We start from the raw sequence: 26,052 nt of genomic DNA, 5'->3' as shown, positions 1-26,052 counted from the left end.
ATACTTACACTGTGTTTAAATAAATATAGTGATTTTAAAAAGGGAAGTAAGGAATCTGTTTGGGGAAGCAAATGAGTGCCATTATTTTTGTCACAAGTGCAGTCATTGCAGGAGATGAAGAGAGGTAAATTTGCATTGTCAGTGTCACAGTGTAGATACAGAAATATAGACTGCTTGAACCCCCCCCCCACCACCACCACCCAGAAATCAACAAACAAGCTGATTTCATCAGCACCTGCTGCATCTGCTGTCCAGATCTTCTTTAAACATCTTCAAAACATTTCTGAGGTAAGAAAAACAAGCATGTGCATCTACATCTGTCTGCGCTCTTTTAGCGTAACCTCTTTTCCTGCTGTCATCTGGTTTAACCGCATGTGTGTCCCATGCTGCTGCTTTTAGTTTTTGTCTCAGTTGCTAAGCAAATGTGACGTCGTAAGAAAACGGTAGAAAAACACGCAACAGGGCAGAGCTTCCCCTTCCCCTCAAAAATCGGCAGCCAGTTGAATCAGAGAGCAACCCACACTGGCTCCCGCCACCTCCAGCAAACATGCTCATACTTGCTCACACCACATCACTGGTGTCTTAGTGCTGACTTCACATACGCACGCTGGCAGTTTCTGCTTTTGGGACCTTGAAGGATTTGTTGCTGCACAGCTCGAGGACTTTACAGCGATGCTGCACGTGGTCACTCCTGGCTCTGACCTCTAACCTCTGCATACGCTGATAATTTAGTGAAGACGCAGAAAACGAGGTAATGACAGAGTGTTTGTTTGGGTAGATATGTCATGCCGTTGTGCCTTCCAGTCAGTCATGTTTTGAATATTTGCTGACGATAGTGGATTGTTGTTAGAACTATAATTTTGCATCGCGTCTAAAATGTACATATATGAGTGTGGTGGACATATTAAAGCATTTATGTTGTAAGACATAATGAAGTTAAAACTGTATTAAATTGTTACAGTTTTGGATTGTTTGATTTTGTTTTGATGAAGAGTAAATCATCACTGTACCAATATTTAATTGAGTGCACTTGTAAGTCACGTAAGAAGCATGTAAGAAACTCGTCACACGTGCGTCGCAGTGTAACATGAAAATGATTTCACTGTTCATCATAGCCTTGCCGTGACTTCCCTAAACTCAAGTCTTGAGGCAGAATGAGGCAGCTTTTTACTGTACACGTATCGTTAGGGAGTCTTTTGTCAAACTGTAGTGAACTGAGCGCTTCAGTGGCCGTTAGGATAAAGAGTCAAAACCAGTCACAATTATAGTAAAATAAGTTTAAAAAAACAAAAAAACTGCCACTATCACTCTGTTCCCCTCATGGGCCGGTTATAGGAAGGGTGTGGACTTAGGCTGATGGTAGAGGAAGGATGATGCTCCAGTGATAAGGAGAGTCAGTGCTCTATCCTTCTCCACATTTCCTGCTGCAGTCCTAAGTAGCGTCTGATTTATTTTCACTTCTAACAGCTTTTTCATGCCTTTTTCATATTTAAAGAAAACCCCCAAAAAAACACAGATTCCTTGAGCAATTAACCGTCATACAAGAACTGGGGCAAAGGTAACTGAATCAGTTTTGTGTCACGTTAGCGTGCATGCTGATTAACAGAAATTATTTTGTTGTCAGATTCCTGTAATATTTGGATATCACATCAGATAATGGATTTGCTTAGTTTAGATTTGCTTAGTTTGTTTGTTTTATTTATCCATTAGTACAAACATTTTCTGTGTTCTGTTGGCTGCTGTTTAATCTTTGACTAACATGACATGTTGTTTTTATCTAGGTCTGCAGCTCACCAGTCCTGTGAACTGGTGTGGCATTTATCTCCCAGATGAAAGCTTCAAAATCTCTTTGTTCTCAAATTCCCATAAGGTTAGGAGACTCACAAGAGTCATTAAGAAACAATAACAAGGCACAAAATGGCAGAAGTAGCCTCACTTTTTGCTCAGTTGGGACCACTTTAGTGAAGAAAGATTATTTCTATTTGCAGTAATTTAATTTTTTTTAGCAGCACGGTTCTGATCTGGGAGGGTGCGCCTCATTACTTTTCCATGTGCATACATGACTCAATAGAGCAGCAGCAAAACACACAGGACAGAGCAGGTGTTAATGATGCAGAATGAAGGGAATAGCTTAGGTGAGTTGGAGGGTTGCTTGCAGATGCACAGCTGTGTTCAAAGTCAAAAGCAGCTGAAATATCATGACTGGTTTTTCCTGTTGTGCTAATGACATCATCGGGATTTGTTTTTCAGGCTAACCGCATCGTCCTCAGGAGCAACAGCAGTGAATGAAAGTGAATAAATGAAACTTGTGGAATGCTCCTTTAATGAATTGTTAACATTGATTTTTATACTCAATGACTTTAATCTCATGATTATAACTCATAATATTTTCCATATAGACTTCATTTATGACTCTTCTTAACGGTTCTTTTGGAGCACTTTTTGAGTAAAACTGGAGGTAGAAGGATAAAGAGTGTCATGCTGTAGGAGTCTGAACACCTGCCAAAGATGAAAATAAATGTTCACTGTTGGGTGCTACTCTGCCAGCTGCTGATTCCAGTTTTCAAAATGAACTTTTAGTTTCAGCTTTCACACCTACAAAATGAGAAACGCTGCGTTCTCGGTCATTTTTGTGCCGTGTACGCCCTGAGAGGTCTTCTAAGTATGTCTGCTTTTCTCTTTCAGCTGCTATGGGTGCCTGAGTAAAATGATCAAAGGGAAGGTTCGGTCAGTTATCCCATCTGTGTCTCTGTGAGTGGAACAAAATGACTGCCAATATGTCTGAATGCCAGTACAATGATACGGTCTGGAATCAGAGGTTGGACAAGATGTACACCTACTTCTACCTGTTACTCTTAATCCCCGGGTTGCTACTCAACACCATTGCTCTCTGGGTCCTCTGCAGACACATTAGGTACACTCATACAAAATCACACATATAAAGAATATCAAATACATTTTGATTAACTCCATTTGCATGTTGTTTAACAGCAAGAAGACCAAGGCGGTGATCTTCATGATAAACCTGGCTTTTGCAGACCTGGCCCACATCCTCTCTCTTCCCCTCAGGGTCTATTATTACTTCACGCACACCTGGCCCTTTGGACGAGGCGTCTGCTTGTTCTGTTTCTACCTAAAATATCTCAACATGTATGCCGCTATAGTGTTCCTGGTAAGCAGACAGTTTATGGGAAACAGGCCTTGAATTTCCTGATAATACTCGGGAGTGGGAACGAGGATAGTCAAATGAGAACTTTCTAGTTTTCATTATATTTAAAATGAGTCAAAAGTCAGTTCTTAAATGTCACTTTTGGAGAAAAAAAGCTTGAATGAAAGGCTTTATTTTCCTTGGAAATTTTTTGCTTCCTGAGCCAAAAAAAAAAAAAGCTGAAAAAAAAAATGTCACGCCTCTCTGTTTTCAGATGTGCATCAGCATGCAGAGGTGCATCTTCCTGCAGAAGCCATTCACTGCTCGACGGTGGAGGCGTCGTTATGACCTGCTGATCAGTTTTGTGGTGTGGGTGACGGTTGGTCTGGCCTGCTCGCCTTTTATTCTAATGCGGAGTAGCAGCGGCGAACCTAATGCCACCTCCACCCAACCGCCCTCAGGTGTCACCAATCAACATTTGACCCCCAGCAAACTGAGCTCAAACTCCAGCGACACTTCAGTGGGCTGTTTTAAAGACTTGCCCATGCGCCATACTTCTCTCTCTCTGACGATCCCCATGGTGGTCTTTGCTGAAGCGTGCGGTTTCTTGATTCCTTTAGCTTGCATCGCTTACAGCACCCTCCGCATCTCTTGGTCCCTCAAGGAGAGCCAGACCCACGATCAGAACTCCCTCAACTCCTCGGCGCGCAGCCGCCTCCACTCAGTCACCTCCAACTCTCAGACAGAGAAATTTAATGAAAAGCAGACAAGCGGTGAGAAGCGGCGTGCTCTGCGGATGGTGTTGAGCTGCTTCGCTCTCTTTTTGTTCTGCTTTGCTCCATATCACCTGAACTTCGCCCTCTACATGATGGTGAGGCAGGAGATTGTGACCAACTGTGAAGTCAGGAAGGCAGTACTCCAGTTTCACCCGGTGTCTCTGTGCATAGCAGGCCTGAGCTGCTGCGTCAACCCCATTCTTTATTACTTTCTCACAACTGAATTTAGAATGCACCTCAAAAGGCGCACCTCCTCCTTCTCTTCCTCTCTCTCCTCCCCGACCACCTCACCGACCCAGTGTCCTATGCAGAGCAGACTCATGAGCACCTCCTCATATAGGGAGTAGCGGTACTCAGAGGAAAAGCTTCTTTGTTGGTTTGTTTTTTGTTTTTTTTTTTCAGTCTAATTACAGAGCTGATGGCTATCCACGATGGAATCTGCTGAACTTTTAAACAGAGTGACAAAGTCCAAACATTTGACATGTTACAGCTGTCGGAAAACAAACTGATCCAAATGGCACTGACCTGACAGTGTGAAGCTCGCCTTTTCAAAGGCAGGAAGGACTTGACTTTACATAAAGATGGTCTCATAACAGTTGCCTCATGTTCTCTCCTCTGCACAGTCTATAAAATGCAACAATTTGAAATAAGCTATGTAAAACCTGTATGTAAAATGCTTTGTACTCCAATTAAAAGCTTTTTTTGTCATCTGCGGTTCTGATGTGTGCGTTGCTTCACTGTGAGGTTTTGTCTCTGGCAGAAAATGAAAACAGGTGCCAGCTCATTTTTGCTTCACTTCCTCTCAGAGTGCTAAGTGGTAAAGACAGTTGGCAGCAATTGCAGCAGCGCTGAAACCAGCAACTGTCAGGCGCCCCCCCACCCATCCGCCCAAGGCACCAGCCCCCAGACGCACAAATGCAGCCCACCTCAGGAAAACTCCCAAGTGTCTGAATCATCCACCTGCCTCTCGTCTCTCTGCTGTCACGTTAAAGCATCAGCTTTTACCTTTCATTTTCTGAGACCATCACATTGGGACACGTGAAAGTTCAGCTTGTGGTTTTAGTGTCAATTCTCATTTTTTGAGTCGCTGTAATGTCCTGTCATTAAAAATGAGATGCAAAGCGGGTAGGCTTAGTCCACAAGGAAATAGTGGCCAAGAGCATAATAGCAGAAGTGTCAAAAGAAAATTCTTGTAAACCACACCCCTACGCTCACAGGAAGCCCTGCTTGTGCTAAAACCCCCAGAACAGCAGACACACACAGACGGGCAATAGATGTGTAACGAGTGAGCGATAAGAAATCAAAACAGGAAAGAGCGCGAGTGAATACAAAGCTATATGGATGCCTACGATTAAACGAGGTAAAATGAAGTACAGAGAGAAAGAGAGAAAGAGGCGGGACGCAGAAAGTGAAGCGTGTTAGAGGAGGAGAAAAGAGGGGATGGAGTTTTTCGTCTGATGCTCCAGTTTTTCTGCTTTTTCCTGCTTCAGCATCTTTAAAGACAGAGGTGAGAGGATCATCATTAATGATATAACTGTTCGTAAGTGTCAGAGAAAGCTGTAAGTGTGGGGTTTTGTATGACCAACAACTGGATGCTTTCTATGTGGAGTCATGCCTCATGGGGGACCTCGTCTGTTTCTCCAGTGTGTGGAATGTCTGTAATGTTGAAATGTGTGTGTGTGTGTGTGTGTGTGTGTGTGTGTGAGGGCCAGTGTTGGGCTGTCTGTTCATTATGTGTGTGGACCTAATGGAGATCATGGCATGTTTCCTTGTGTATTTGAACAGCAAACGCACGTGGAGGGACCCAGGTGCTCACCGGCAACATTTTGGGTGCTGAAACACGAGGTCAGAACTTGTGGAAAAGCTGCTTACACGCAAGAAGCCCACAAAGAGATGATTCACAGCAGATGAAGTTATGTGTTTCCATTGGCAAGACCTGACGAACACTGCTGAATCCTAAGGTAGGGGTGCAGAAATTCATTTTTGAACCATTAGTTTAACTGTCAGCTGTAGCCCGAACCCCTCCGTTTTCTTGATTAGATTCAAACGTCAGCTTGAACCGAACAGGTTACCATAAACATGTTACTTTCACAGTAGATGGTCTCGGTTTGACGGGTCATTATTGGACATACATGTAAAGCCCCTGCCGCAAGGAGGAAATGAGAGCTTCACACTGATTGGCCTTTTGAGATCATACAAGATCAACAGACAGCCTTGGACAGAAACCCATGGTACGTGCACAAGCGAAAGTTAAAGTGGGGAATCATTTAAAAAAACAGTAACACACAGGTCAGCGGTCACTGGAGTTAAAAGGCAGCCCTGAGGCTGACAGTCTACTGGGGGCTCTGCCTGAGCCAAACTCCCCTTTTTACAAATAAAATTCCAGTGTTTATTTGTGTATGATCACTGTCTACACTCCACTATATTTACTGACATACTGCTACAAATATGAACTGCTCAACAACACATTGTTAAAGGACTGCTTTGTAACCTTTTTTGGCAAAAAGCAGTTTGGGAACCAAGTTGTCAAGAGCACAGAGTGAAAGCATGGTTTCCCCTTTAGATAAATAACTGCTTATGACTGATGCAAGTAAAATTATATTTCACCAAAACCAGGTATAAAAATAAATGGTCCACACCATCAGTCATTTTCCTCCCACTCAAATTCATCTCGTGACTCCTTTTGGGAGGGGGGGCGTACACACAGAAAAAACTGATCTTCCTGGGTTTTCACTGCTGCAGATAAAGCAGCAGTAAAACGCTAGCAGCCAAATGTAGTTAAATGTGCAACTGCATGATATTTAGATTTGGCGCTATTTTTAGTTATTTTCCTATAAAGAAATAGTTTCACACTGCTCCCTGCTAGTTAAGCAACAGATGTGAATATAGTTTACAAAAACTGCCTGTAAAGAGAACTAAAAGCAGTTTTACTAACCACTGTTTGTCCTGAGTGTGCTAAGTGTTATCTAACAGCACCAAAAACAGTCAGTCTTTGCTGCTTGTGAGATCTTAAGAAAAGCTGTTCTGAACACTTTATGCTACAGTAACTTAATGATAACAAATGTACATACGTAGCCTCTGGCTACAAATGTATATAGTGTTTTTGATATCTGTATATAGTGTTTTAATGTGTGTGTATATGTATTGACATTGATATATATTTTATGTATATCGAGGGCTGTCAAAATTACAGAAGTAAAATATTAATAGAAATAAAGTTATTCAACAAAACCAAAAGGCTTAAATCTGAATGCACAGAAGAAGTTGGTGCCAAAAGGGTGTAAGTGCATTTATGACAAAGACAATATTGTTCATTAAGCATTGTGTCATCAATTTGTAAAAAGAAACATGCTTAAAAAAAATAAAATCAGTATACAAATTAAGAGCAAACTATGTTCATTCTTTTGTTTGTTTGTTTTGGCTCTCCTGTAAAGTTGGCGAAATGTCACGTACGCCCCTTTGGCTCCGAGCCCTCGATATAGTGTTTTCTATTCTATTCTATTTCATTCCATTTGTTTTACTCCTTCATTCATTCTTCTCTGTACTGAGCTGCTGTAATGCGCAAATTTCCCCATCGTGGGATCATTAAAATTTTATCTCATCTTATCTAAATATTTACTGGCTGATTTACATTTTACCAAAGATAAAATGGGTCTTAAGGAACTGTTCAAAGTGGACGTATCATGATTTTCTTATTTTCTGTCACATAAATACTATCCCAGTAGTGGACATTAAACATGGCCAAAGTTTCAAATAATGAAGTCAGAGTCAAATGTTCAAGCTTTCAGACTGCTCTAAAAACTGTTTTCTGTTTTTCCTACTCTATGCTCTGAACGATGTCAGATGTCCTAATGTTTTTAGCACAGCAGCTCCTGACCTGCTATTCAAGCCTTTTGTTTGCAAGGGGCAGCCAATCCGAAGAGAGCTGTCTTAAAGAGATGGGGAAAGGTGGGAGACAGTGGCTCTGCACTCAGATCCACAAAATAAGCTGCTCTAGCAGAGGCCAGAAATAAACACATGGAGGTGGAATGAGCATAGCAGGTATCCCGGTAGCAGGTATTTGCTAGTTTGCTAGGGTCTGATCAGTATGAGCAAAAATAGATGGTACGAGACAAAAGTGGATCAAAACTAAGATGACTGTGTAACAGTTCATATGAGCAGCAAGTAAATAAAAAGCCAGCAGTTTAAACTTGCTTACACCTACTAATGTTTAAAGGTGTGGGTGCATACACCTACAGGCTGGAAGTTCAGTCCCTGACATTACTGTTTCCATTATCTGAACATAATTACAGTATAAGGTCACCTAACAGCTTAAAAAAAACCAAACATCTGAATTGCTTTCATTATGTGCTCTGTGTGAAAAAAAAAAAGAGCACGTTGTAGGCGCCACCTATTTCGAAAAACCACCCGCAGTATTGTTCCTCATGTCTAAGCGCACTTAGAGAATATAGGTTTTTCCTTGATCTGGCCTGTTAACAGCCTGCCTGGTCTGCCTGCGCTAACCACGCTGGTTTCACTTCAATGCCTCGCGCTGAATTTATTTCACACCGACTTACTGCAGGCACCGAAATGCTCGTCAGTAAAGCAGCATGTGGGAGACTTTACTGACTTCTCTGTGGGTTTGCATGTTTACTGTAAAGGGCACTGCAAAACACAGTTATCAGGGACCACTGACTCATTATGCCATTTGTATAAAAAAAAAAAAAAAAAACACGTGAGTTTATGGCTGGCAGGTGCTGCATCTGAACACAATGTGACCTGTGTCTCATCTTGAAAGGTTCTTTCTTTAATACTGATGGCTATCTGTGCAACATGCAAAACAGTAGGTGAATTACAGTCACACTAATATCCCCAGGTTGCACTAGGCAAAAGGTAGAGCATGCAGCAGTTAAAATATAACAGCATCTCTGTCAATACTTCATCTGCTCTGCAGTGTGTGAGAAAGCCCGGACAGAGACAGGACCTGTTGGTGTGAGGTGACAGCAGAGAAACCTTTGGGGTGTTTTTCTTCCTCTTTCTGGTCACACTTTCTGCCTCCTAAGCTTTGTATTCAGCTTAAGTCGACTTAAGTTTTTTCTTTTCTTTTTTTTACTTCTACCAGAATACCAGACTTTTGGGATTTCAAGAAGCCTGGAGGACTGATCAGTGGCATCAGCGCACATCAAGAAAAAAAGATCGGTCTTCCTCCGTCTGGCACGCCACAGAGAACCAGCAGCCCGGGTCACAGCATGAACTCCTCCTCACTGTAACGAGCAGCATGGATGCTCAAATCAACCTGTCACCGGACTACAAGCGGCTCCCCTGATATACAAGCTTCCTGCTCATTTGCAAGGCAGCTCATCTTGACATTCGCCATTAACTCCACTTATCTTAAAATGAACTGTACCAGTCCTGAGGAATTACAGAAGTACCAACACCATGTGTATGCTGTGGTGTACAGTGTGATCTTAGCACCGGGCCTTTTGGGTAATGTGCTGGCATTGTGGGTGTTCAGGGTCTATATCAGAGAGACCAAGAAGGCTGTGGTGTTCATGATGAACCTGGCTGTGGCCGACCTGCTGCAGGTAAAAAAATCCTTCCGTGCCTTTTCTTAAGTCATATTTCATTCCCGGCTTTCGATCATATGGCTTCATTAGTCTGAAGTCACATGACGATCGTGTGGTTAGTTCAGCTCCTAGCCCTGCTTGAGGTCAAGCCTTCCTTAGTGGAAGAAGTTTGCTCAGTTAACACTTATGTAAGAAAAAAAATTCACGGCAATAATGATTAGTGTTATAATGCCGAGCCTACAAAAATACCTTTAAGACTGCAATAAAGCAAATTTGTGTTATGACCTCTTTCCAGATTGGCTTCCTAATTTAGCATATGAAAGCAGAATAAAACCTAAGAAAAAAAAAAGAAGAAAAACTGACTCCTACATGCTGGCAGAGTTGTGGGAGGCAGTTCAAACCACAAGAAATAACGTCCAGTCATTTAGAACAACACAACAAATAGCAGAAGTGCATCTCTATTCCAATTAAGTGGTTACCAGGGGGAATGAGACGTCTAAAACATGTAAACACGGTTTACAAATGTTTCTGTTAAGCAGCTGAGTGAGCTCCTCAGTCTGCCATGACAAAAGGGCAAAGCAGTATAGAATTACTTCTGTCTGTTGTTCTTCTCCTACAACGTTGTCACCCTTGCCTCTCCTCAGGTGCTCTCTCTGCCGCTGCGGATCTACTATTACCTGAATCATACCTGGCCCTTTGGTCATCTTCTCTGCATGTTCTGCTTCTATCTCAAGTATGTCAACATGTACGCCTCCATCTACTTCCTGGTTTTTGTCAGCATACGCCGTTGCGAGCTCATCATGCGTCCGCTGTTGTACAACTCGGCCCGGCAAAAAGGAGACATCTTCATATGTGGGATCATCTGGCTGGTGGTCTGCATCGTTTGCCTGGGATTCCCTCTGTTGAGATATGAACCTTCCACCGCTGTATTAAACAGCACTTCACCGCTGTGTTTCACAGAGCTGCCTCTACGGAAACTCAACTATGGAGCAATGTGGGCCCTCCTAATCTTACTAGAGTTGTTCGGCTTCTTCATCCCCCTGGTTTTGGTGCTAGCCTGCACATGTATGACCATTTGGAGCCTTCGGGAAAACACAGCAGGTGCTATTTCTGACAGAGGGGAAAAACGAAGAGCACTGAGGATGATACTAAGTTGTGCTGTAGTCTTCTTAGTGTGCTTCGTACCTTACCATGCCACTATGCCTCTGGACCTTGTGGTCAAAGCTAAGATACTTGCCAACTGTGAGTTCCAGGAGATGGTTCTGCGAAGTCACCCCGTCACACTCTGCCTGGCCAGCCTGAACTGCAGCCTGGATCCCATCATGTACTATTTCACAACTGATGAATTCTGGAGGCGACTGAGCAAGCCGGAGATACCAGAGGGCATACATTTCAACAGGCGTCTGTCCTGTATAACTGGAGAACAGGACTTAGAGGAGGACTAGTCTGACTGAGGGCTATGCAAACTTTGAACATTTATCCCAAACAAGAATGTGAAAACACAAGAGTTTTATAATGTTATTTTTTTAATCTATTTATTTCTCAATAAATCATTTTTTCCCCTAAATTTGCATTACCTTGATAAAGAGTGAGCGGTATCAGGAAACAGAAGAAAGGAAAGCCCCTAAAACCAGCGACACTTTTCCTCCAGATCCAGTGTCGCGATAAGCCAACGGCTTGCAGAGGATGATGAAAGTGTTGGTGTTTGCACCAATAACCAAACTGCTGAGATGTTCATTAGGTAAAGAAATGCAACTTTATTCAAACAACAAAGCAGATTTCAGTTCAGTAGTTGCGCACAACATTTGGGTTTTTTTTTCCCCCCTAATCTTCTAGTGCTCGATTAAAAAGCAGAGACAGAAATCCATCTTTACAAACACATTTCCTGTTGATTGTCTCTCTGTACAGGCGTCAAGTAGGAAATCACTGAAAATGACTTAAAATATACTCAGACATCAGAAATCAAAGACAGCTGCTTTCATTTAAGCGCATAACGTGTCTAAATAATGGGGATCAAATCAAATCATTGCAGGCATCTATATTAACATCAATGTTGTTCATTACAGCTATCTCAGTGAAGGTATGTTATAAGACTGCTGACACATAATATTCAAACTAGACAAAACCAGATCATTTTCAAGTCAAATTAAGTGAAATTTCCCTTTAGCTTATTCATCTTTAGCTCATCCCTCAGCTTTAGAGTCACACATGAAGTTTAAACACAAACACAAAAACTGGTCATATGCTGTGAGGGTGCTGGACTGTTGTCCCCATCAGGCACGAGACCATCAGTTACACTAAAGTCATCACACAGCAGGACAGCAGAGGCCCGTAAAGGAAGCGCAGCACTCTGGGAAATATCAACAAAAGTGGTGACTGAGAGCTTTGTGTTACCGTCCACGGACAAGCATGTTGCGTGTATACTGGACCAGACATTTCCATGCTGACTTGTGCTATAATCACGCTGTAACTAGAGAACACAAACACCTGGTCAAACCTGCTCTATGCACCCGGGTTGGAGCGGTGACAGGAGGCTGACGCTAGACACGTCTAATATGATCTCACTAGAATACTCAGTAGGACAACTAACGGCTCTGGTCTGGATGTTGTTATACAGTAACATCAATAAGGTCAGTCTGCAGGAAGCTACAGCAACAAAACGGAAAGCAACGGAACAAATGAAACTTAGTTTATCTAACTTCAGCTCACTGACTTAAATTATCAGTACAAGACTAGCTATTGAATACTTACGCTATAACCTATCATGGGTTCGAGGGGATACACCAGAGGAGAAGGGGCTAGGCTGTCTAATGCTGCAACTTAAATTCACTCAACACTAGATTAAAAGCAGGGGAGGCAAAAACTGGAAAGAGTTTTGTACAAAAGTAACTTTCTGATGAAAGCTGTTCCCTTCATCGCCCACTCCCACCGACTCTCTCTGACCTATATTCGCGCTTAAGCCTTGCAGATGCGGGTCTCAGTCACAAACTTGTTCTCAAAGTGATGGATGGTGAAGCATTCGTCTGCAGAGCGCTTCTGGATGCCTCCACCTGACAAACACAAAGACACACAAACAGCAGTACTAAATATTCTGCACGCTCGACACATTTTAAAAACAGGACTACATTTAAATCAGAAGTAGGAAGTCGTTTGTGAGGCGGGGTCCGTTTGGACTTTTCTTATTTTGGTTGCTCGCTACAGGGCGTTTAACACTGTGCAGAACTTCAGAAGAGCTGATGTTACAAGTCAGCAGCTTCTGTTTGAGCTTTGATTAAGCAGCAACCTGCAGAGCTAAAAATAATAATAATAAAAAAAATGAAGCCATTGTGATTAGTTCCAAACTTGAAGCTGGCTCCAAAAGGGACTTAATCCTCCTAGAGTCCCGTTTTAAATACCCCAAATTTACATGTGTACCTAGCACAAAAAGGGTTATCGATCTCAGTAGCTAATTTCACCCTTCACTGGAACTACACAGGGATACATTTTTACATATAACTCAACCATCTGAGATGTATAGAGGCTTAATGTTATAGCTGCATTGTGTCATGTTCATCATGAGTCAGTATATTTTATTTCAAAGCTGTTTCTGTTAGCCAAAACTAGCAGCAGTGAATTATGCTGACTAGCACTTCGCTAACCAAACGAGCCCTCCTAGAATTAATATTAGCTGATGACTCAACACTACGCTCCTGCCAAAATGCTTAACTGATGATTACAAATCTGTAGCCCACAAACTAAAGGGTGAAGTCACGTCGGCAATGTCCATCTTTTATATAGTTACTAATTTTGACAGTCTAGTTATTTCTCACTATGACTCCACCCACAGAGGAACTATAGCTAATGCCAAGAAGTATAGCACAGAAAAGTAGCGAGCTCATCAAACTGTTCCGCTTCTGCTTGCTGAGTAAAGCACAGACTTACTGCGTATCAGCAGTGGTGTGGTAATTCAAGTTTAAACAAAAGAAAAGATGAGTGAAAAGAACTGAGATTTCAATTTGATATTGAGCATAAGGTACTTCAGGCTGCTCCCGTATTTCCAAGGGGTCGCCACAGTGGCTGGAGCTGCATATTTAGAAAGATGCATATCCACACCTGGCAGGCTGGCACGGCGTTGCATTCGGTACGTTTCTTTTCCATCACAGAGCCGGCGGATGTAGAAGCCCAGGGGCTTGACATCGTCGATGCGCTCCGTCACCACCAGGTCCTCGTGCACCAGGTAGCTGCGGTACGAGTCAGACTGGAACAGAGACCAGAGCGCGAGGCTGATAAACCAGCTCCAGACTTATGCATTCTGTGAAACACTTTCACACTTGGTAATGAAATTTCCTGATTTCGCCGCCACCCTTCCCCAACAATATTCAACGCTTTACAACATCTGTCCAGTGAGTCGCACCGTGTGAATGATGTTTTTGTTTTAAGCAAATTAGATTTGTCATGCCTACGTGCATCCTTGGTTAAATACTGTGTTTCATCACTTGCTGACCACATTCCACTTTAATAGCCAAATCAAACTAAATTTATACACAAAAATAGGCTTTAACGGTCAAATTTTTCTGGTATGGCCCCCCCTACCCCCCTTTCAGATACTAAAAGCTTCACCCTCCCCAACCCAATTATTAACAAGGGAGAAAAAAGTCCTTAATTGAATATAGAAACTTTTTAAATATGTGTGCAGTATAAACACTTCAGTGTGTGAATAAAGGAAGGTGAGGACATGCCTGTGGGTGACAGTTGCTCATTTATATTCACTAACAGCTATCATTTCCTGTTAAGAGTCTATGACTCAGGCACGCTCAAAAGCTTACATGCTTCTAGATAACTGTAGAAAAGCAATATATATGAAGGCAGCTTATGGATTAGCGTTCTAGAGAGCGCACACTTAAAACCTACTATACATTTAATCTGTGCTCTAGAGACACCTTCATGTCGTGTAGTTGTTAAAATATTTGCCAACAGAGGCAAAACTGAGTCATCTTTACCAGGATGTGGCAGGTGAAGTTCTTTTTAAAAAGATAAAATCAACAAATTTGAGATAGATCTGTGGAGGATTAGAGAACAGATAATCACTGGAATGACTATAAATCCCTCAATTTTCCTATATAGTGTTTTGTCCTTAATAGCAGTGCCTGTGCATGAGCTTTAGTGAGACACCCTGTGTTTGGTTTGTCCTCTGTCATCCGAGTCTGGTCTTTCAGCTGAGTCTCCGGGTCCTGTTAACACAGACTCACCATCAGCTGTGAGAAGAGGTCAATGAGGTCCTGAGGGGGGAGAACCACCGAGGTGTTCAGGGGAATCACAAAGCAGGTCCTCAGAGTCAGGTCCAGATAAGCCGTCAGCTTCTGCTCACAAACACATGAAGCCAAGAATTTAGAGCAGCAGAAATCATCTATTGGGCTACACCCAGTGTGTGAGTGACCCCGGTCCTCACCCTATTGAAGTCGTGGAGGATGTAAGCAGGGTCTCCAGGCCTGAAGCGGGGAGGGGGGACGCTGATGACGGCCATGCTGTCGGAGATCTCCACCTCCTCCTCCACCCGCGGCAGGTAGTAAGGCTGGCTCTCTCCTCCGGCTGACACGTCTCTGAACTCCATCGCGCCATGATACAGCCTCTGAGGAAGAATCCATTTCATTTAACCTTAAGCACATCTGGGGTGGGGTATGTGGGGATGTTTGGTAACATCTATCTTACTTGCTTAATTTAGCAAAACACACCAAGGTGCCCTGACGGTGCATGCTTACTTTCAACCAGCGGTACAGTTGGGGTCTGCCTCTGCAGCCACAAATGCCTCAGCTAGTCTATCTCTGCATTCTATCATAAGTTCAAGTTTTATAACTGCATCAGCTATTATGCAGCTGCTGTGGAAGCTGAGGCTGCCAGGGGGAGCCAAAGCACAGGTTCAGTTTGGGTCCAGCATAGTTAGTCACTAACACATGACACACAGGACGTAATTTACCACAAAAATGTCCTCTTTCAAAAGGACATATAGAAACAAGTAAATAGTAAACTCACAGTGGATCTACACTTTTTCATGCATGCAATAAATGATCTGATTCCTGTTGATCATAATTTCTTCAATAATATCAGTTTTTAAGAATACTGTACATTCCCACAGCACAGACACACTCACCCTGCAGATGCCTTTACAATAAAGAATAATTTTAGTACAACCTTATTACGTATCAGTCTTGACTATGTGAAGCATGTTTCTTCAGCAAATTTTGGTTGATAATTATATAAACATCACACCTGGTACTCTAACCCACAGTTTGCAAGGGGGAACCAATCAGAAGACCCGCACAAAAAGGCGAACTGTAATGGGTAGTTTGAGACAGGTGCACCGAGGGGCTGCACCAAAGGCTCCATAAAGAATAAATAAAGCTGGAAACAACCACATCATCGTAGGCTCACTTCAAAGCTATAGTAAAGCCACAAAAATGCCCAAAATAGACATTAAATGTATTGCACCAAATTTTGCTGTGTTGTCTTCATGTCATTTTTTTGACATGAAGACAACTGATGTTGTCACTACAGTTCCAAAGGTTAAAAGTCAGGAAACAGCTGAGATCAAAGGCACGGTACAAGTGAGCAACACGTTCCTGTGATGAAACCTCCGGAAGAAAAGTGAATTTCAACTGAATTCTGAGTTTGTTAGTCAACATGTGAACAGACGTTTTTTTTTCCTCTTGCTTTGCTTCATCTGGATGGGCGTGGGGGTGCTGCATCATATCGACTGTAAGACCCTCCCAGGCAAAACTACAAAAAGATGAAGTCTGCACTTGCTCTAAAAACAGAAGTGCGTGAAGTACAGCACTTCCCAGCGAAACACGAGTGACCGAGCCACCATTGATAATTATGCCCAAACTGAAATATCACTCCTGTTCTCGGTTACTGCACGTCTCAATATGCCAGAAAAAATTTATGGGAAATTTTAAGTGCGCAGGTTGCTAACAGCTGTAAATATAAAAAAGTGAGATTTTAACCCTTTATCAGAGGAGAAAGACATTTGGAAACTTCAGTGGATTTCCAAATTGTCGGCCCTCCTCCCTCCCCTCTCAAGGAGGTCGTACAACCACATGAATTTCTCCGAGCCAGTCAGCAAAGACCGCGTCACAGATTCCCACTAACCCTCACCAAACGGTAACTTCACTGATCTTGATCTGCAACATAAAAATGTTAATTTTAAAAAAAAAACCCCACCACCCCCAATCAAAAATTTATTTTGAATTTATTTAAGACTTTAAATGCTTACTTTGTCACTGTGCAGTAAACCATCTAAAAACATTTTTCCAGGCTCTCATGCAAATGCTGTTTATTTCTGATCAAACATTCTAATTTCATGAAAGTGCTCCCCTCCCATTGCCCCTCTTTGCCACCACTTATAAATAATAATAATAATAATAATAAATCCTGTAAAGGCTCCGGCCTGCTTACAGGTACCCAAATGTTAAATAATCTCCCCGGTGTATCCCACGACGTCCCATCTGATGCTGATTAAAAATGTATTATGTTAACATATGTAAGAGAATTTTCACTAACAATGAGCAGAAACACACACACGTACACACCTTTGGGGTGAAATATCGATAGAGACACGCTCCCCCCACGATGAGCCCACTAAGGATGAAGGCGATGCCCAGCAAGGTGAGTAGGCAGCGACCTGTGGAGCCCTCAGTGCCCACTGGAGCAGAGGCCACTTCAGGGTCCTAAACACAAAGAGACACACACACACACACACACACACACACACACACACACACACACACACACTTCATATTAATATGAGCGTATTCAACTTTGATTTAACAATCCTTTAATCCCATTTTATCTTTGTTCTCTGCACAACAGCTGGGCAGGAGATGGGCGGTCCCATCGTGCCCTGCACCAGGTGCAATCTGACTCCACGCGTTATGCAAAACAATCGCTGCAAATATCCGCATATCAGATCGCAGTAAGCACATCAATACGCATATGAATGTGCACACGAATGAAGCCCGCAGCGTTAGCTGGCCACGCTCTGCGGCCGGCACAGGCCTGCTACCAGGCTAAAGTCGGACACCGGCTCGGGCGCCGCAGCTCGTCCCGTTAGCTCACCTTAACAGCAGCTGGCACCTCTTTGCCCAGCGCCTTCTGCGCCAGAGCCGAATTAAAGGCAATCTTCACCATGCTGAAAGCGGAAACGTCAGCTCAGGTTTTCTTGTGCAAACAAAACAAAAATAGAGAGGGGGGGCCGGGGGGTAGCTTGCGGTACTAGACTGCAGGTTCCGTTTATTCTCCGCAGCTCAGCGCTGTGACGCACTTTGCAACCTCGGCTTTATCTAGCGCTTCCGGTGGCTGCGGGAAGGGGGGGTGAAAATAACAAACAAACAATAAACCAGAGGATATACTTCAAACCTCAGACTGCAGAGGCAGCCGATACCCGCTCTAATTCAACTATAGGAACTGGTTTAATATTGACATTAATACTAACATTGAGAATTTATTTCCTCTAGTACAGTGGTTCCCAAAGTGTGGGCCAGGGCCCCTTGGTGGGCCGCGAAGGTACTGCAGCCTGGCCGCAGTAATAACAGAAATTCCGTTTGAAATGACTCCCAAGTATGTACAGTTACATATTTATATAAATGTATTTATTTATATAAAAAGAGAACTAAAATGGCATTAGGACGTATTTAGTTTGTGATATTACTCTTCATTCTGATCTAAATTTGCTGCCCTTGTGCCCCAGTGGCAATTGAGTTGGCATTAGCACTTTACATACAGGGAAGCATTAGAAATTTATAGCCAACAGCTTGTGTTGTTTGAATAACATTTTCAAGGAAATACATCACTTTCTCTTGTATTTTGATTAGAGTGAAGATTTAATATTGGGTGCACCCGTGAGATTTTCTGTTATTTAAGTGGGCCGCAGCACTGAATGGCTGCTCTAGTAGTTTCTCTTGAGAGCTTTAGTTGTAGTTTTAGTGCCATCTAGTGGCCGCAGGTGGAACCTAAACAACTTCCTATGCAGGAAAAATTGAGCTTCCATTCATTAGACTGAACCTAACACAAAAAGACATAACTGTTTACACTTTCAGTCAGCTACATTGCCTACATTCACTACTTATATGACAAACGACTCAATCTTGCACCGACTGCACTGTAATGCAATGAAAATAATATCTGAGTGTATAATGCAGCTCATTCATCTCTGCAAATATTCCACTCTGTAAATATATTCCCTCCTGCATGCTGGGCACTACCTGCCAGCGTGTCTGCCCACTTGCATTAGCACACACAGTACACAGCTTTTTACTGCACTGTGTGCAAACACGGGCCGCTGCCAAGGCTGTACAGTAAGTCTGACACATATCCTCAGTCTTGCGGTGGTCCTCTGCTTCCTCCGTTTACTCTCTCTCAGTTAGGGTTGTACGTATGAGTAAATAAACACTTAACTGCTGCACCGCCGCTCTAACTCCACGCAACTCAGTGGCACCTCTCCAGCCTTCTGCACTGTATGCATCTCCCACTCTCACAAACATGCACATAGACACACACGCACTCTGCGAGGTTATGATACTTGCTCTGTTAAACAGACAGATTGGACCGGTAATCACCACTGAAAGGTACATAAACAGAGCAGCTGATTTCTGTACCTTACTCCCCCTCCGTGCGCCCCCTCAACACTGGCTCTCCCTGAAAATCCTAAGTGGTCCTGAAGGCTTGTTTATGAGCTCGTCTTACGTTTGATCTGAGAGTTTGCCCACACATGCATAGCATGGACACACGCACACACATGCTGCAAGAGAGAGGGAGAGACAGCATTAGCAGTAATAGCTGAGATGATAAACAAAAGGCTTATATTTAATCCTAAGGGCTTCTCAGCATCACACACAACAGCAGGAGAGGGGAAAAAGCAGAGGAGAGAGGGGGGGGGGGGGCAACTAGATTCTCATTCCAGAAGGAAACAAGGGATGACTCGGAGGTGGGAGAGGCATGGAAGCAGGTGGGGGGTGAAATCGAGTGATTCGGGTAGAAAGTGAAGTGATGACTTGGGGAAAAACACAGAGAAGGGGTTGCTGGGAGAGGCAGAGCAATCTGCAGAGTCTGATGCATGAGTGAGTTTTCCGAGGAGCTGATTAGCGGCAGATTAAGGGTGCAGTCCATCCAGTTTAGATCTCAAACTTTCTAACACGCCTGCTAGGTGGAACTGAAAAGACCAGAAAAACACACACACAACTGGACACCCGTGTTTTTGTGCACAAGCACACAGAGGTGGTGAGCGTCATAATGGCGTATGGCAGGCATATATGATGGAGTCTGAGCGCCAGTGTTTCACTGTGGTCTGCAGCAAGCGTCCAACAAAAGCAATAAGGCTACACACATGCACATGTGTACACAAATGCACACCCCGCGCCTGCACAGTCAGCACAGTGTGAGAGTCTGCAGGGGCATAGCTGGCTTCACAAAGATTGAGAAAAAAGACGGTCTCATGCATGACATCACCCCCCTCTCCTGCCAGTGAATATGAACCCACATACAGACACACACCTCATAGATTTGTCATCGATTTCAATACCAGACATGTGAAACCGCAAGTGACAAATGACTTTGTCCCTTTTGCTGCTCCCACACCACATACACACACACACACAGCACAGACACACAGAGACACACAGCCCTAAAAAAGCTGCTATGGTAACAGCTGGCCACAGAGTTTCGTTGATCCCAAAAAGTTAGACAGTGCTCGGTGCTTCATAACGTCACTGACATGTCTTCATGTGGCTCCACCATAATCACCATGTGCCTCCAGTGAGAGAACATTTAGTGGTCAAAGAGAAAGGGAGAGCAGAAGGAGATGGAGAAACAGAGCGGCAGATCTCTCGGGGAATGAGCGGCGAGGCCGCTTCACAGCCTCCAAACTCAGCGTGCACCACACTCTCATGATCCTTGCCCCACCACACACACACTTCTGGCAATCACATGTGGATTTGAGACAAGGGTGACAAATGAGTCTTTCCTGTGAGTATCAGCTTCTAAAGCTAAGTTTGCTCCCTCACAGCACTGCCTGTCTTGTGCTCTTCATCCTCTCGGCTTGGCTCACCTCTGGGAAATGTAATAATTTCATGCTGAAGGAGTTCTGTTGGGCCGGTTGGGGTATAACAGGGTAGGATTGGGTTGCACCCGCTGTTCTTCAGTTTGTGTGTGAATCCTTTATGAAGTTCTTAAGCTAGTTTTTATCTAGCTATATTTACTTTAATCCATAAACTGTATATATAAAAAAAAAAACTCTTCATGTCTTCACTCTTCAGAAGTTTTGGCAGTTTGCTGGTCTAGAGCATTCAGTTGTAAATTAACACAATCTTCCCAACAGTGGACATCCCAACAAATTCACCACAAATGCAAACTTTGCAGTGCTCAGAGAAACTGCAAAAAACCCAAGCGCGCCATCTCAGACTCTACAGACCTCAGTTAGCGTGTTAAATGTTAAAATTCATGACAGCACAATTAGAAAAAGGCTGAACAAGCCTGGTTGTTTGGAGCGGTTACCATGTCTCTTCTCTCTAAAAAGAACACGGCAGCACAGTTTTGGTTTGCAAAGCTGCCTCTGAACAAACCACAAGACGTCTGGAACAATGTCCTTTGTGACCAAAGTGGAGATGTTTGGTCATAATGCACAGCACCATGTTTGGCCAAAAACAAACACAGCACATCGACACAAACACCTCATACCAGCTGTCAGACATGGTGGTGGAGGGCTGATGATTTGGGCTTGTTTTGCAGTCACAGGACCTGGGCACCTTGCAGTCACTGAGTTGACCATGAACTCCTCTGTGTACCAAAGTATTCTAGTCAGATGTGAGGCCGTCTGTCTGACAGCTAAAGCTTGGCTGAAACTGAATCATGCAACAGGACAATGAAGCACAGCAGCCAATCTGCAACAAAATAACAGAAAAAGAAAAGAATCAACATGTTGCAGTGGCACAAAGTCCAGACTTCAACCTGATTGAAATGCTGTGGTGGGTCCTGAAGAGAGCTGTACATATACAAATGCCAGCAAACCTCAGCGAACTGAAGCAACACTGTGAAGAAGAGTGGGCCAAAATTCCTCCCTCACAATGTGAGAGACTGATAAAGTTAGACTGAAAACAATTACTTCAAATTAAAGATGGCTCTACAAGCTATTGTTATCATGAGATGCACTTGGTTTTTCACACACTGCTTCTGCATTTTGGCTTAGTTTTTGTTAAATCAATAATGACACAGTGTAATATGTCATGCCTTGCTGTTCATCTGAGGCTGTATTTAAATATTTTTAAAAAGACCTGGTAAGGACTGGATGATTTCTTTTTAAATATCCAGATATGTAAAAGCTCAGAATTGACAGAGTGCACTTTATACAGAATAATTACAGCACAATCCAAAAATGGATGCGATATCTTCAGGGTGCCTGCCAATTTTACACAGCCAAAACACACAGTTAGCGCTGATGAGTGATACTCATTTTGGCTGAACCAATCCCTGCTATTGATAAAGCACAGCCATCGTGTGTACTAAAAGAGTTGTAAAGAAGAGTGGGCCAAAATTCCTCCGCAACAATGTGAGAGGCTGAAAAAGTCACACGGAAAACTATGCAAGCTTCAAGTTATTTCTGCTAAAAGAGGTTCTGCAAGCTACTGAATCATGGGGTGTACCTATTTTTCACTTGACTGTAATTATAATTTTGCTATATTTATATGGATACACAAGGAAATAGTGTGATTTTTTTGTAGCTAGTTTACACAATTAAATATTTAACTAAGCTAATTTGGCCTCTATTATTAGCCTAGTTTTTGTGTTTTTTATGATTTTTTTGTGAAAGGTTATCTTGAAATATTTATATTATTATATATTTAATTTTATCACCTGCTCTAGCCAAAGTCAACCAATGTTATTTAAGTTATACATGCACTTAGTAAACTCTAAGTTATAGCTAGGGTGAGTTTGAATGTCCAAAAAGCTGGCTGTATTTAAGATGAATGGCTGTTTTCTTAACTTGTGACCTCATGTTGCTGCCTGTCTGTCCATCTTTTGTCTGCTTGAGGCAACAAAGAAAAAGAACAAGAGCACCCTGGAGCGAGAGGAATTCTGAATCCTGGGAGAGGGCAAAAAGGAAAAGGTGGATCGCACATGTACTATGTGCTCGACTCAAGGTAGACAACTGGCGCAGGTAGAAAGAGAACAAGGATGGGAGAGCGGAGAAGAACAGAGGGATGGAAACGGACGCATGTCTGTTATGTTCCTGAGGGTTCAACTCTGGGGAAATTACCTCATCGCAAGACTGCTCCAGAGTGCTACAGCCATGTTGATTTTGCACTGGTAAAGCATACACTCACACACACACACACACACACACACACACACACACACCCTCTGCTGAACTGTGGCCAATAGCATCATAGCCTGTGCGAATCACTTCCAGATTCAGTAACGTCACCTCTGTCAGGTTCACGGGAGGTGCAGAAAGCACGCACGAAGACACACACACACATGCGCTCGCGTGCGCACACACACACACCTTTCCAACAGAGGGCAACAGATTGATCTTTATTTTCTCCTCACTTATGACACAAAGGTCAAATCAAGGCTTTTTATTCCAGCTTCTTTTTCTGAGCTCAAAGAGGAACTATCCTCACATCATTGTGTGGGCACAGCACAGGACTGACAGACTTAAATTCTTATGGCTGAATGCCATGAGGCTAGAGTCCCCACTGGACTTTAAAATGCCCCTAATATGGTTTTAGTAGCCTGCAGAGGTTAGGGAAGAGGCCGTTGGGAGGCCATTGGTTTATAACCCAGGATGACAGGGAAAATGAGAGGGGAGGAGTGACACTGCTTTCCCTTTGCAACCGCTGTCGATGTGCCAGTGACCGCTGACCGTTTCAACAGAATATTTTGTGGTTGAAAGTAGACCGTGGCCTTGCTGTGAAGCAATTAGGTCCCAGTATGCTCAGTATCAGTGAGTCCAGCAGAAACAAAAAGCCTTAAAAACTCTATTTATTGACCACTTATAAAGTCATTAGTTAAAAAACAGCCCATATAAAGAATGATATATAAAAAAATCTTCTTTCTAACAAAATCTGTAATCTCGTGATGACAGTTATGGTTGTTATTATTGTTATAACTGAAGAGATATGAATATTAAACAGGTCAGGATGATTTCACGTGACTTGTGACTCCTAAAAATAATGATACGCCATGACACTTTTAGGGATGATACATTATATTGAGAAAAGTATTCACTCAGCCATTCAAATCATTGAATTCAGGTGTTCAAATCACTTCCATGGCCACAGGTGTATAAATCAAACACCTAGGCATGCAGACTGCTTGTATAAACATTTGTGAAAGAATGGGTCGCTCTCAGTGACTTCCAGCGTGGTATTGTGATAGGATGCTACCAGTGCAACAAGTGCAGCTGTGAAATTTCCTCCATACTAAATATTCCACAGTCAACTGTTAAAGGTATTATAACAAAGTGGAAGCAATTGGGAAGGACAGCAACTCAGCAATGAAGTGGTAGGCCACATAAAATCACAGAGCAGAGTCAGTGCATACTGAGGCACATAGTGCACAGAGGTCACCAACTTTCTGCAGAGTCAGTCTCTACAGACCTCCAAGCTTCATGTGGCCTTCAGATTAGCTCAAGAACAGTGTGCAGAGAGCTTCATGGAATGGGTTTCCCTGGCTGAGCAGCTGCATCCAAGCCTTGCATCACCAAGCACAATGCAAAGTGTCAGATGCAGTGGTGTAAAGCGTGCCGCCATTGGACTCTACAGATGTGGAGATGTGTTCTATACAGTTCTTCAGCCATGAATGAGTGCAGAAAGGTAAAGATGTCCATATTGAGCGCAACAGGTGGCAGGATGCTGTCAGCATATTTAAAAGAATAAAAAGATAGGCAGCAAAAAACAGTGTGTTTTCATGTGTTCCAATTTGTGTTCAGTCAGTTAAAAAGTGGAAGAAGATAAGCAAATGCTAGGCTTAAAAATAATTTGATAAAATGCAAGGTTTGCTGTGCCTTTGCTGGAATTTGTTCTATTTCTTAAAAATAGGACTTTCAGATACTGTTTTTTTAGGCCTGACACTTCTTCGTTCCTCTTCCACTTGCCCAGTTTCCTAATTTTTTTAAAGAAGGCACTGGAAACCATGCTGAGATATCCCAGGTTTTTGGGAATCACCTTGTTGTGGCAAAAATACAATGTTAGTCCTGTCAAACTCCATTATCTTCATAGATCAGCCCCAGAGGTAAGTTAACCTTACTCACGAGACAGCTCATAATATGAATGACAGTAATCAGGTTTGTTTTTACATCACAAAAATGAGTGTTAAAAATGCTTTACAAAAACACACAATACACATAATAAAATGCAAACTGAAGAAATGTTGGAATAATGAAAAACACAACTGTGAGGGCCACTGGGCTGGCCTTGTTTTCTTATTGCTGGTGTCTACCTTTTTCAGGTACCTACTGGGTGGAGCCCACCTGCCTGAACCTACGGGAGACTCCTTTTTGATCCTCTTGGAGGCTGCTTGGCTGACAAAGTGTTTTGGTACATTCTCACTCATACATCCTCTATGCATTCAGACATGGGATGCAGACTGATGTGCTGACAATCATTCTTTATCTGTTTTTTTTTTTAATTGGAAAATTGATGTTTCCGTAAGCTGTAATTGTTCAAATAATATTTTGTTTTGTTTTAGCACAGCAGCAAATTGTACCTTTAAAGTCTTATTCAAATTGAACATTTCTGTAAAGGCTATGGACAGAAAACCTGACTTTTCCATGGAGTGACTCTTAAAACTATTTATCTGAAAATACAGTTTTTTGGAACTTGAGTTTCTTTCCTGATACACACAGTTCTGCATATTTTCAAATATCTGCAACTACCCAAGTGGTTACTCTTTCTGATTTGAAGACTTTGAACTCCAAATGATATTGTGACTCCATAACGGGCATCTGTTTCACACATGCTGTACTATAAGTAAAAATTAAGGAGTGAAACGTTGAAGTCATACAACAAGGGTCTTTATCTAAATGGGCATTTTTCCATGCATCCCTTCATGCTGATAGTTTTATGTTAGACTGATACAGCTCTGTTCCTAAATAAACCACTGTAAAACACACATCTGGAAATGCTGGAAGATGCTGATGGTTCTTACACTCTTTGCAGAGTGTAAATGCTGCTTTTACTCATGTTCCCGAGTCCTGATAAATATACTGATGTCCTGCTATGGACAGGATTTAATTCTGGACACTAACTAAGCAAATAATTTCCAATGTAGGTGATGTGGAGTAATATTCAACATTTATTCAATTCAATACAATTCAATTCACTACAATTCAATTTAATTCAATCCAATTATAATCAGTCAGTTGCTGTGTGACTGACACAACAACAGCACAGAGTTCTCAGGAATTTACGGAAAAATCCAATTTTTTTCTTCTTTTTCTTATGTTGAAGTTCAGCAGTGGGTTCCTCACTGAGATGACCCTTACATGAGGAAGGAGGTTCAGCAGTGGGTTCCTCACTAGGCAGAGCCTCAGATGAGGAAGGAGGTTCAGCAG

At 42.7% G+C, this 26,052-nt stretch overlaps 3 protein-coding genes across 4 annotated transcripts; 2 read left to right on the top strand and 1 right to left on the bottom strand.

Moving 5' to 3' along the window:
* Window positions 1-182: 182 nt before the first annotated feature.
* Window positions 183-4,620, top strand: p2ry10 (P2Y receptor family member 10). 2 transcript variants are annotated; one of them, XM_030738653.1, is made up of 4 exons: window positions 183-288; window positions 2,686-2,914; window positions 2,992-3,172; window positions 3,423-4,620. In XM_030738653.1, exons 2-4 carry the CDS (start codon window positions 2,766-2,768, stop codon window positions 4,269-4,271), a joined length of 1,179 nt encoding a protein of 392 aa, XP_030594513.1. In that variant the 5' UTR covers window positions 183-288; window positions 2,686-2,765; the 3' UTR covers window positions 4,272-4,620. The 2 variants fall into 2 exon arrangements, with proteins under 2 accessions (XP_030594513.1, XP_030594511.1); XM_030738651.1 differs by lacking the exon at window positions 183-288 and adding an exon at window positions 486-751.
* A 568-nt stretch (window positions 4,621-5,188) lies between these two features.
* gpr174 (G protein-coupled receptor 174) lies at window positions 5,189-11,037 on the top strand. The gene is given in 6 exon segments (XM_030738654.1): window positions 5,189-5,431; window positions 5,710-5,885; window positions 9,026-9,230; window positions 9,233-9,274; window positions 9,276-9,488; window positions 10,115-11,037. Coding segments are annotated over 4 exon segments (1,101 nt in total). The 5' UTR covers window positions 5,189-5,431; window positions 5,710-5,885; window positions 9,026-9,185; the 3' UTR covers window positions 10,916-11,037.
* A 170-nt stretch (window positions 11,038-11,207) lies between these two features.
* On the bottom strand, window positions 11,208-17,773 carry LOC115786492 (integral membrane protein 2A-like). The gene is made up of 6 exons (XM_030738655.1): window positions 17,562-17,773; window positions 17,036-17,173; window positions 14,899-15,078; window positions 14,699-14,809; window positions 13,563-13,707; window positions 11,208-12,520 (listed from the first exon to the last, which is right to left on the bottom strand). Exons 1-6 carry the CDS (start codon window positions 17,631-17,633, stop codon window positions 12,426-12,428), a joined length of 741 nt encoding a protein of 246 aa, XP_030594515.1. The 5' UTR covers window positions 17,634-17,773; the 3' UTR covers window positions 11,208-12,425.
* Between the last annotated feature and the right edge of the window lie 8,279 nt (window positions 17,774-26,052).

This window comes from Archocentrus centrarchus, chromosome 10 (genome assembly GCF_007364275.1).
Source record: "Archocentrus centrarchus isolate MPI-CPG fArcCen1 chromosome 10, fArcCen1, whole genome shotgun sequence".
NCBI lineage: Eukaryota > Metazoa > Chordata > Actinopteri > Cichliformes > Cichlidae > Archocentrus > Archocentrus centrarchus.
The sequence above is the reverse complement of the archived record's forward strand: the minus strand, read 5'-3'. Positions and strand labels throughout refer to the sequence as shown.

Bases quoted from the DNA above. Each gene is read 5' to 3' on its own strand.
- p2ry10 (XM_030738653.1), top strand. From the start codon at position 2,766: ATGACTGCCAATATGTCTGAATGCCAGTACAATGATACGGTCTGGAAT. The intron at 2,915-2,991 runs GTACACTCATAC...GTTGTTTAACAG, and splicing joins GTCCTCTGCAGACACATTAG to CAAGAAGACCAAGGCGGTGA. The intron at 3,173-3,422 runs GTAAGCAGACAG...CTCTGTTTTCAG, and splicing joins ATGCCGCTATAGTGTTCCTG to ATGTGCATCAGCATGCAGAG.
- LOC115786492 (XM_030738655.1), bottom strand. From the start codon at position 17,633: ATGGTGAAGATTGCCTTTAATTCGGCTCTGGCGCAGAAGGCGCTGGGC. The intron at 17,174-17,561 runs GTGAGCTAACGG...CTTTGTGTTTAG, and splicing joins AGGTGCCAGCTGCTGTTAAG to GACCCTGAAGTGGCCTCTGC. The intron at 15,079-17,035 runs GTGTGTACGTGT...ATTCTTCCTCAG, and splicing joins ATCGATATTTCACCCCAAAG to AGGCTGTATCATGGCGCGAT.